The sequence below is a fragment of the Carlito syrichta genome, unplaced genomic scaffold, assembly GCF_000164805.1.
Source record: "Carlito syrichta isolate Samal-C Ts95f unplaced genomic scaffold, Tarsius_syrichta-2.0.1 Scaffold308865, whole genome shotgun sequence".
NCBI lineage: Eukaryota > Metazoa > Chordata > Mammalia > Primates > Tarsiidae > Carlito > Carlito syrichta.
In genome coordinates, this window is record NW_007252961.1 from 382,867 (window position 1) to 395,393 (window position 12,527).

At 39.8% G+C, this 12,527-nt stretch overlaps 1 protein-coding gene across 1 annotated transcript in view; it reads right to left on the reverse strand.

Annotated features, from left to right (window-relative positions):
* PARD3B (par-3 family cell polarity regulator beta) overlaps positions 1–12,527 on the reverse strand; it is a 442,984-nt gene that overhangs the window by 341,531 nt on the left and 88,926 nt on the right. The window contains exon 8 of the mRNA XM_008066237.2: positions 11,621–11,749. Coding sequence (XP_008064428.2) covers positions 11,621–11,749 — 129 coding nt within the window. The remainder of the gene's footprint in view (positions 1–11,620; positions 11,750–12,527) is intronic.

Consider the following 12,527-nt stretch of genomic DNA (forward strand, 5'->3'; position numbering starts at 1 on the left):
TCTCCCCATTTGATGTCAAATTACTTTTTCATATAATTTTAGCATTTATTATTTTATTATGGATTCTACAGAATCCAATGCCTACTTCCTACTCCAATTCAAATTGTGGGCCTCTAAGAAGAGTAAACCTCTACATGGGGGGTGGGAAAAGGAAGAAAAAAGCATCTCTGTTACCTAGGGAGAGAGGTACCAGCACAGGGAGAGAAATTCATCTGGACATTGAGAGTGGCATGGCTAAAAATGTTGCTAAACAACAAAGCAGAGGAAAGGAGCAAGCCTTATCTACTTCTGTATCTCTGGACCGTGTTTACATAAAGAAAGCACCCAATAAAAATTTTATGGGTAGAATTAAGATAAAAACCCACAAAATAAATGACGATTTTAAACTCAACTGTCCAGTGGCGGTCCTGGGCCAATAACTGGGATCTTCTGTCCCTGACTGACACACATTCTTCTACAGAGCAGTGTACTTTCCTACTTTCTTCATAAATATGGGAGACCATCACGATATCGGCTCCCTGTGAATCATGTCTCCTTGAAGTGCGACTTTGTTGCTCTTTTCATCCAAACAGGGAATCTACTCCTTCATCCCTTGCGTCTTGACTGTGACTTGCTTTGAGCAAGAAGATGAGGCAGAAGTGACCCTGCAACTTCCAAAGTTAGACGTTAACAGCCCCTGCATCTTCCCTACACTTTTGCTGTCTTGACAATGTGAGGACACTGGACTAGCCTTTCGGAGGAAGACGCATAAAGGAGGACCAAGGTGTCCCAGTCAACAGCCCACACCAGCTGACAGACAGGCAAGGGAGCCGCCCTGGTCCCCCAGCCCAGGAGTTGTGCCTGTTCGATGCAGCTGCATGATTATGCCCAAACAAAACCAGCGGAGGAACATTCACACAACCCAGAGAACTGTGAGAAATAATACAACACCATTTTAAGCCTTAAGGTTTTGGGGTGGTTTGTTAAACTGCAACAGATAACTAAAACATGGAACAAATGAAAGAGGGCATCAATCAGATATTAAATTCACATTTTAAAAAATATTATCTCTGGAAACAGTCTTGTTACAGACTTGCAAAGACAGCACAAGTAGCCAACACAATTACAATTATTACTATGACTAAAATGTTCCTTTTTACTCCTTTCCTTCCTTTTCCTCAGATTTTTTCCCCTTTTCATCAGTTTTCTTTTTTACCACTGTAAAGATATTTGTATTTCTTTGAATGAATGAATGTATATTCATTCATTCCCCATATCCCTGGAAGTTTTTTTTTTTTTTTGCCTTTCTTCTTTGAATTTATCCAGGACCCATCTAGAGTCCCACCTTATACGAGAATCTTCCATAATTTTAAAGCCCTTTGACTTTTAAAGGATCTTGATTTCTTCCTTTTTATAACTTCTAAGTGACTAGTAGCCTCTCAGCTTCTTCCTTCAACTTGTACAACTATTTTCCTTTCATTAACTTTCCCCTGGTCAACAGGCATGGTACCATATTCTTTCCTGTTTCTCTACTAGCACTTAGCATTGTCTAGAAGCTCATAGAGTCAAAGGATCATGTTTTAGGACATTTTAGAGTATTCCATGCATGCACAGCAGTAACAGAAATGAACATTCAATGAATATTTGATCAACTAAAGTGAGAATGGAGGTGTTCAGTAAATATTTGTTGAACAATTCAGTTCCGATATCTTCAATGTAGACCCAGAAAAGGAGGGAAATGGGGAGCCCAGAAGACAATTCTGAACAGCAAGCTCTCTTTGAGTATCATGGAGGAGAAGCAATGGGTTTCAGGAGGACAGCGTGAACATAATTCATGGATTAGATGCTTTGGTTGGGTATTTGTATGTTTTGCTGTTTCGGGTTTCTTTGCTTTCTTGGTCATTTGTTTCTGTTAATTTTTCTCCTCCAGTGGGAAGTCCAGGATCTGAAGATGAAATCTAAAGCTGCTGGAAGGGAGGGAGCAGGCCAGCCCTTCAAGTCCAGTGGAAAGTAACTCACCAGCAGGCTGTGAGGGCAGAGAGGTCATGCTCAGGAACTGCAGACCCCAATACTTATGGAGTGAATGCACAGCAGAGGGGGTTTGCTGTTCCAGAGCCGATGTTCTTCCCTGTTCTGCCACCATCACTTCTAGTTTCTTTACTACCTAGCACTTAATGTCATTTAGTGTAATGTGCTATTACGTTCATCACCACCTGGCATTTAATGCAACATGGAAATAAATAGGTTATGTATTTGAGGAGTAACATACAGAGTATTATTTACTTTCAAGAAGGCAGGGTGAAAGGTCAAAATCAAGAAAGGGAAAAAAAGGAAAGAGGAAGAAAAAGGAAGGAAAGAGGAAATATAAGAAAATTAAAATAACATTTCAAGCTGTTAAGCAACCCTAAACCTCTAAGAAATGCAAAGAATTAATTGCAGAAAGACTAGGTGATAAAAGTCCCTCCCATAACTCAATAAGTGGTCAGGAAACATAATGGAACTCGTTTATAATTGAATATCCTGCCATCCAGGGCAGATTTAAAGAAGGGTAAACTTAAAGAGACATAATAATATTAAATGTTCTTTTGTCTTTTTAACATTCGTGATAAAAGATTCTTCTTTCAGAGAGGACTGGGACCATGATAGGGCTTCATTTAGGCAGCCACCAGAACTGAATAGCCTGTGATCTGTACTTGGGCATCTTAATTTAAATAATGCTAATATCTTAAAGAAAAATGCATCCAACCCCCTGCAATGTTTTATTATACCTGACAGGTTCAGTGAAAGGGCACCTATCTACTGGTGCATTATGCGTCATGTGCTCCGCACACTCATTAAAAATAATGAGAACATATTTAAAAGTCATTGCCCAGAGAATCTTCGGGGATGGAACATGGGAAGAAGTAAGTGGCAACAGATTGTTATTTAAGTGTCTATCTGTTTTATCAGCCCTTAGGAAAAAATAAAAATAGTGATCTTAAGTTGATATCCTTTAATGATAAAGATCACACAATTTTCCTGGAAAAACAGTCAGATGAATCGTGACCATCTCTCTAAGGAGACTCAAAATGAAATGGGCAGCAGTGGCAGTATCACATGTGTGGTATTTACTTTGATAACAGCCGGAAAAGTCAACCACAATCAATTAAGGCGGTGTTTTCTTTCCCTAATCTTTAAATATCCTTTACAAAATGAACACATTTCCTTATCTTACACCAAATGTACCTTAACAAATGTACTGATCACAGGCACAGAGGCAATTAAGCAAATCAAGGTCATTCCTGGAGTTTTGTGACCAACTTCTTATCCAGCATGCTCCATGTCAACAGCCGGCATACACGACTTGGTAACATGTGGCTGACTGGATAACGGGAGGAATGCAGTCAGAGACTGATCACAATATTACTTTTCCTGAGCTGTTTAAACATGCACTTTTAGAAAGGTCTTCTTTTTTTCTCCAGCCTCTAGAAGCCTAATCATGGCCACAGAGGCCACTAATAAGACATATATGTCTTGCACCATGAAAATAGGGCCAAATCTTCATCATTAACTTACCCAGAGAATGTAATTAGTCCCCAATCTCTAAACCATTGAGAGAACTTCTTTACAGCCCAGAACATACCTCCTTCCACTGCCCCCCCATCTCCAACAAAACCAGTCTTGTGAAAAAAGCCACTAAGTATTTACATTCTGACACCTGGAAGCCATCCGACCTGGCAAAATGGCCTGCGCTTCCTCCATCTGTTTTAATAATGCTGAGCCAGAACATTTATCACCATCTATTTTATCAAGACTAGATTTTGCTGACAAGGGTTCAGTAGAATTCTTTCAGGTATAAGTACTTCTCAGGGAGTAGCAAACGACTATTAATCCCCAGACTTGTGGGTTATTGAACACTCAAAAAGCTGGCAAAGATTAAGGACTCAGTCTCTGAGCACACAGCACAAGTGAGAGAGGGACAGTGTTTTCCTCAGCGAGATGGAAGTTTTGCTTTAAAGATATTTCTGATTTTGACAAACAATGTCTCTGTGCCTCGTCTTTCTCATCCTGGAAACTAAGCCTAGTTGCTATGGGACAGTAAGAAAGAATTGTTTTCTTAGGAGCTGTGTAATCTCTGGCATGGGTTCAACTCTAGTAGAATGGTGCATGGCGGAATATCATTCACACAACGGGCCACTGGGATGAGCCTCACCCTGCAGCCTCCAGTGGTGGTGACAAGGGGAAAGGAAGATGGGAAATGGGTACAGCTGCAAACAAATACCAATAACTCACTCTTCTAAGCCTCCCTGAAGGACCTCCCTTTTGGTATATGTCTGAATCTACAAGTTACAAGGTGGCACATAACACATTTTGAGCACAATCAAATTGAGCGTGGAAATTTTAAAACACAATCAAGTTGAGCCTGAAGAAAGTCAAGTACAATTGAGTTTGGCTAAATGAATCAGGTGTAATTGAGTTGGGTAACCACATGGCAGTCAGCACTGGCCCGGCGCCAACACAAGGGTACGTGGCCAAGAAGGTACAACTCAATTGGCCTTGAAATTTTCACAGAATATTCTTCACAGAACAAGAAATTATTCACAGAATTGGAGAAATAAAATTGGAAACCTGATCACTGAAGCTAGTCAGTAATGGCCGTGAAGTGACCCTGTAGGCCTTTTGTTCCTTACAATAAAACCACTATTCCAAAGGTTCTCAAACTTGAGGGAGCACCAGAATCACCCAGAAGACATGTTAACACACACATCTCCAAGTCCTGCATCCAGAGCTTCTGACTCAGCAGGTCTGGAGGGAGCCTAAGAATCTGCATGTCTGACAAGTCCCTGAGTGATGCTGAGAGTGCTGGTCTGAGATCATTGTTCTAACACATTATTGAAGCCAAAATGGAAGAATTTAAGAATACTTTTAATACTGTGAAATACCTCTAACATTTCAAAATATAGGGTAATGACACTTATGGCTTTTCTATGTCTTTATGAGCAAACTGTACAACGAGATTGTACAACTGTCTTTATGGTAACTTAAACCACCTAGGTTGTTATTTACATTGGAAACTAACTATCCAAACTCTCACTGTCTCGTGCAGCTGTAATTAGAAATTGCTACTGCTCAGGAATCTGAAAAAATCCTTGTGTATTTTTTGATGTGGTTTAAAATCATTATATAGGGTAATAATACACTGAACACAGATTAGATACAGATTAGCAGTAAAAGCTGCTTTAGCAATGCTGTTTCTAGCCCTCTATATCATCAGCTTACCAATGTGTAGTTCATTCAGTCAGTCAGCAAACACCTACCGAGCCTGTGCTGTGCTCTAGAAACAGGAACACCAGGAGTTCACATTATTTGGTACTTGTCGTGTCAGCCTCTGTGCTTAGTTAATTCTCACACAACCCTACAAGGTAGATGTTGTTCATATCCTCATTTAACAAATGAGAAGACTGAGGCACTGAAAGGTTGAGCGAGACTGCAAAGCAGGTACTGACATCCAGGCCATGAGATTCCCAAATGGCTGTTTCTCTATGGTTCTTAAGGTCTGCTGGAGACTGTGACATCCTGTGTGATTCAGGGACATGCTAAGGAGCCCTGAATATGGATAGAAAACTAAGCGGGGAAATCGCTCAGGGAGCCGTTGCCCAAGGAAGCCACCCATAGGTAGATTTCTTAGGGACCTGCCAGATGAAAGGGAGGAGAGGGATCTCTCAGGCAAAGGCAGAGGTGGGTCTCATTGCAAACATTTGCCAAAGAGAGAGCGCTAGTGATGGTTCAACAGGTGAAAAGAGTTTGGAAAGGCCAGAGAGCAGGGGGAAGACAAAAGGCTGGCACCACTGGCCCCTAGGCCTGCTTGGTATCCATGGAATAAAACTCTAAGATAAAAATAGTCTTCTCCTCCCAATCAGCCTGTAGTTCTCTTAACGATATCGCAAGGTATCTCAACACTCCGAATTTATCAGTGTTTCTCACCCCATTACTCCCACCCCTATCAGCGCCCAAACAAAGGTGTTCCAGCTACATGTCTCTCCCCATTCTCAGCAGGTGGGAAACCCTGACCTGTGCACTTAATGCCACTCCTTCAGATGAGCAATCGTGATAACCACAAGAAACATTTGTGAAATCCTATGCCATGTGCCCTACTCTAAGCATTTCACAAGTATCTCACTCTCTCCCCACAGCTAGTCTCCCAGCTGGACATTAACCCAACCCCTTAGTTAGGGAGGAGGCATGGAGGTTCAGGGAAGTAACTGCACCCAGGCAGTCCCATCCACCAGTGGTAGACTCAGGACTCACTCAAGGTCTGGCAGATTCCTACTCCAGGGTCCTCACCATCCCCCTCTAGTGGATGTCAAAGAACTCTTAGTAGGCTTCACAATGTCTCTTCACTCCTCCACATTTAATCTAGATACCATGACTTCTCATGTTTGTCCTTTACTCAGCAACCTGTCATTTCAGACTGCTTACTGTCTTTTGATATGTTTTGTACTTTCTAATCTCTGAATCATTGACAATGGTATTTCCCTCCCCCATCTAGCTCTGCATTCTGAAATCCTGTTTAATCATTAAGTCCCTTCTCAAATGCTGTCATGCTCTTGTTTCTAATATATTCTGAAACCCTATAGCAATTTATTTACAGAATTTGATCCACTCCTCACTCTTCTTCTCTGTGTGGCCTAGAAGCTCCTTGAGGACAGGGACACATCTTATTTCCTCATGTTGCATAGCCTTGACTAAGAATCAGTCTGTGTTGGTTGAATGAAAATGCGAGAAGGAAAGGGAAATTATTACAATGAAAAACCAAAATGGAATCTCTGAGCAAGGACTCCATCTCCAGCTACTAAAATTGTGTTACTCGAAGAATACATACAATAGAGAAATGTATTTTGATTTTTGCATGATTATTCAAATTCCAAAACATCTCTCTGGTAGAAAAATACCTTTAGTTTTGGTAGGAAAGATCAATCTGAAATTATCCTTCAATTTCTGCTACTTATCCACAAATAACTGCTATAATATTCATTTTTCCTTAAGTATCTTAGTTAATTAAGCATGGAATCATTTGAATCAAATAGCCAAAGGGAATAAAGTAATCTATCAGTTAAATGAGGTTCATCTAAAATTTCAAACCAAAATTCTTCTAAAATTGATGACGTTAAATAATTTGACATTTGGAGGTATAGATTTTTTACTTAATAATGAGACAGAGTAAACCATGAAGAAGTGGGAACGTGTGTCATTTGCTAAGGCAGTCACAGGGACATGGAACTATGGTTGTGCTGGAATCCACTAAGCTCAGCAACTATTAAGGAAGGACTTACACATGTGGGCATCATTTTTTTCTCAGCAAAAGCAATATTTCTAAGTGAAGGTCAAATCAGCATGACAAACACAGCTAACTTTTGGTTTTCAATCATGCCAGGCAGGAGAAACTTGCTTGCTTGAAGCATAGTTAATCTCACTTGCAGAGGCCAGCATCTAATAGCAGGCAAACTTGGCAGGTAGAAATTATAAATGCATTTGAAATTTTCTCAGCTCGTTTTACCCACCAGGGGTTGCTGTGATTTTGGGATAATTTAAAGACAAGGTAGCAGGTCAGAAAATAAAACATTAAGGAAGTTAACAAAGAAAGAGCAGAATATTCCTTTTTCCCAAAAATGAAAGAAGACATACACATACATAGCAAATAGCTCAGTCTCTCTCTGTCTCTGTCTCTCTGTCTCTCTCTAGCTCTAAAGAACTGAAGGCATGATATTAGTAGAAAACCTTTCATTTTTCAGGATCTTACTTAAGTGGAAAGATAGCTATATCTGAAGCTTTGTGTTAGAAAAGAAAAAAAAAGTTCACGTATCAGGGATACAAAAGAACTTGTAGACCACATCTCTTACAGAATAGACCAAACAAATCACTGATTAAGTAGCATAGTTTTCATTTCAAGAGGAGGCACAGACACAGCAGTTTCACCTTCCGATTCTATTGCCAACACTAATCTCAAAGTACCTTCTGCAAAAATGTTCCTTATGTGAACACCTCTTTAATAAGCTCTCACCCAGTCAGAGGGTGAGGACATCAAAGGATTTTTTCGACTGGGATTCTGGAAAGATTACCTTTGAAGCACAGGTCTTTTGGTAATGATTCTAGAAATAGCTAAATAGTTGTGATGATATTATATAAATTCCTCTCATTTGATCTTCAACCCAGCCTGCCACGATGGAAGGAAGGTTGGCTGAGAGTGCTGCTCAACCTGAGATGCTGACACTGCTCAGGAGGAAGGACAGGGACCAGCAAACATGAGTTTAGCACAGTTCTTCCAGGTGGCAGGTCAGGTGAGATGGCCAGGAAACGAACACTGTGGCCTGTGGCATAACAGAGGGTCACCTCCGAGAGACGGTTCTATATTGGGACTTCCTATGCAACTGCTGACTGTATGCTCGCTTGCTGTAGAGTGTTCATCTTTACAAGAAGCTAATGATAGCAAGGAAGGAAGGAAGATTTAACTGTCAGAGCCTAGGCCGTGCAGTGCTGTGAAGAAGCGATAGAGCTCACGAAATAGTAAGGCTTCACAGAAGAGAGAGGACAGCTTCTCAGAGCAGGAACACAATAAACACAGTTTGTTTTCTTCAAAGGAGATAGAACAAGACAAAAGCAGGAAGTGCTGTCCTTCCTTCATCCTGCCAGATTTTCAACGGACAGCCAAGTGTGCACATCAATCGTGATAAAGGAGAAGAGGTCCGAGTGATACCACCTTCAATCTTCTGAAAGGAAAACACAGAGATGTATCACATAACACACGGACCTTCATTCTGCCCTTTCAAACAGTCCAGTGCATGCCACACGACAAAGAAATTCCCACTGAAACAGCTCCGCGTATGCCAAACATGACCTGTCTTTTAATGTCCTATATGGCCTTCTTCCTTAGCACTCAAGGCAGATATCTGGACTGGAGACAGAACATCATTCCTTATTTCTCCAAAGCAAGATGCTGGGTCCACTTGACTTAGGTGCTTATAGTCTCAAAGGTCCTTGCTTTGCTGTGGTGACAAGGAATAGCCTACATATTTATATAGTGACTGTCAGCTATTTTTGAGAAGCTAGACATTGGCTGGAAAGTTCTAAGAGAATGAATACTAGCCACATGTTCTTCAACTTTTGTACAAAGCTAGAAATAATGAAAACAAATAATTTATTTGTACTCATAATTTCATAGTTGTAAAATTAATTTATTGTGCTCCCTGGTAGGGTTTGGGCTATGATGACATTCTAGGACAGAATCAAATTTCAAAATTGCATTAAATGAGAGTAAAATAATATACATACAGGCTGCCTCACTTATAAATTTGGTTGGTTATAAAATTTTTGTTTATAATGCAGTATTTTGGATCCCAGAATACACTGCAAAATAATACAAAATAATCATTGTTCAAAAAAGTGGTTAGTCCCAGGCAAGCCTGCATAAATCTGTTAATCCCATGATATATCTGAAGTGTAGTATTGTATTTATACTACTACAGAAGAGGCAATGTACTAGAAGAAATCATTATAGCTAGTATATTTTGAGAACTTACATTTGCTAAGAGCTTTGCGTGTTTTATCCCTTTTAATCTTCACAACAATCCTTATGATACAGATGAAGAAACCAAACCTCAGAATGGTACTGTGACCTTCTGTAGATCACACAGCTGGTAGCAGTGAACACAGAGGTTGAGTTCTGGGTGCTGAACTCCAGAGACAATGTTAAGTGTTATTCCATTTGCTAAGTTTCAGGTATAAGTGTCTTTGATGGGGAATGCAGCCAGAGTTTCACACTGGGATTAGAGCTGCTCCCCTTCCCTGGGGAAGGGGCAAAGCTTCTAGGAGAATGAATTAACTGTGGAGTTGGGTATTCTAGAGGACATCTGGAGGTATATACTAGGACAAAGAAAAAAATGGATGAGATGATGGGAAAGAGAAGGAAGGACAGAAAGGCAATTCCATACCAAGGAACCTGGCGGAAAAGGAGCCTTTAGTACTTTCAGCCAGTACTAAAGACATGACTGCAGAAAAGAGGTGATTCAGCAAGTTTCTATACTCTAACAGAAATACAAGTATGTGCAAGGAATAGCGGGATCAGAGTAAGAGAGAGACCTCAGAGCTTGCCTGATCTTACCTAACCTTCTCAATGGAAAACTTTTTTCTAGAGCATCTTGGACAGATGGCGAGGCAAGTCTGCTTGAAAATTCTAACTAACCCATTTTCTTCTTAGACAGTTCTAACACAGTTCTTACATTATCCTCTTCCAACCATTTGTTTGGTTCAAGCTCAGTGAGGCCAGGGGATGAGTCTTTGTTGTTTTTGCATGTCCAGGACCTACAACTTTGTACACAGAAGATACTCAATAAATTGTTGAATTAATCATAAGTGGATTCATGAATATAAACTGTCTGAAGAAACAGATTAAGTCTACATTCCAACCCATACAATAGCCTTGCCTCTTAAATGTTCTCTTCTTCAGGCTAAATATGCTCAGTTCTCACAAGTAACCCTCACTGTTCTGATAGAACTCTGAAAACTGACTACAGAACCTACATGTGCCTCTATCATTTTCCATACAAATTCAAAGGAATAACAAACAAAGAGTAGTGAAAAGTCCTTTTGTCACATTTGTTTTCCTTTTTTATTAGCCATAAAAGTCCTTTTGGAATCCTATGGCTTTCTTAAAAGTACAGTATTTTAAGAAATAAATAATACGTATTTGTTGTTTTTAAAAGGAGAAAATGAAAATCTCTCATAACTCCAACATTCCAGTCATATCTTCTTCCAGTTTTTAAGAAGTTTTAAAATGCAATTTGGTTATACTGCATAAATAATTTCATACCCTACTTTTTAACTTAATGTTATATTAGGAACACTTTCTCACACTTAATAAATTCTTCACAGAGACCATTTTAAGTACTTATTATATTTCACCAGAGCCTTATCTAGTTATTTATTTAACCAATACCTTATAGTTGTATAGCACCCAATATATCACTACAATAGATAGGACACTTTAGGGGAAAAAAAATCAATGTACATGAATTTTTTCAACATCTTTGATTATCAGTTTAGGACAGATTACTAGAAGTCAAGTTACTAGATCAAAGTGTATACATTTTTAATGAGACTTTTGAAATTATCTTTAACAAGATTCCTATCCCAGCCCTCAGGAACAGGTTAAAATCCCTTGTTCTATGTTATGATCACACTCTGCAATCCCCCTTCATAATCTGAATCACCATTATGAATACTTGGTTCATTTTTATTTCCTTTTAGACAGTAAACTTCATTAAAGGGTCCATGAACTATTCAGCTGACTGTGTTTTGTGTAGGGCTTAGCACATAGCAATCCTCAATGCATATTTTATTGAATGAGCTGAATACTGTTGACTAGTTGCTTACTGCTAAGGGGCACTTAAATTTGTGCCCCAGAAGCACTGTTTGCACACACCCAAGTCAGTGCGTCAAGGCCCTGAAAGTGTGACAACCAAATGAGGTAAAATACTCCCAGTGTGATTCAACTTCAGTTGTAAATGAGGACTGTGATTTAGAACTCATTTCTCAGCTATTATGAATGTACTGAGTGTGTTAAGCTTGCATTGAAAATTCAGCTAGACTGGGATCCCAACATTACCAGCTCTCGGGGCAGAAAATGTGCTTCCTGGCGGGCAATGAGCAGGGATGCTGTCTCCCCCTGCCTGGTGCTCCTAAGCATGGCCACCAGCTCCTCCTGAGTGCGTCCGGTGACATCTCTCCCGTTTACCTGGTGAATGAAATCACAAGAACAGCCATAGTCACAACACTTGCTGTCTCCTTCTACTCTAGGGAGTTTGGGAAAGCAAGCGGTGACCGCGCTCCCAGGATCAACAAAATTTTGAAAAGGTGAAAGCTAAACAGGGGGGATCCCCACCATGTTTGCAATCACACAGTGACTATCATTTCGATGCTGGACAAACTCAGACAGTCAGTCATTAGCATCAGTTTTTCCTAAGACATCACATTCATATGGTAGAAAATGATCCTTCAAATAGACAGGAAGCGGATTTCAAATGCTTATCTGGCACCGTGTTCTGCCCAATACAACAAGCAGAGTGAAGATTTTAAATATGCTTCTGTTATTCTGGTTTCAAATACAGATTATAGTTCCTGACAGGCCATGATGGTATCAAAATGAAATTAGAGCCTGATACACATAGCAAACTCTTCTGGAAATATGAATCTTTTGATATCATTCTATAGTATTATTCATGTTTAGAAAAATTATTATTATATTATCACAGATTATCAGAGACTATTAAGAATTCTAATTTGGAGCTATATTAGTCATTTGGTATATCTTCTTACAAAATGAAAAGCAATAGTGTTGCTTTCAATGAAGATGATCTCTTCAAAGGCAAATTGACAATATTTAACTATCAAGAAGATGATGCCCTCAAACAAAAATTAATGGAAAGCTGGGCTCGGTGGCTCAGCCTGTAATTCTGCACCTTTGGGAGGCTGAGGTGAGTGGATTGACTGAGCCCGCGGGTTCGAGACCCGCC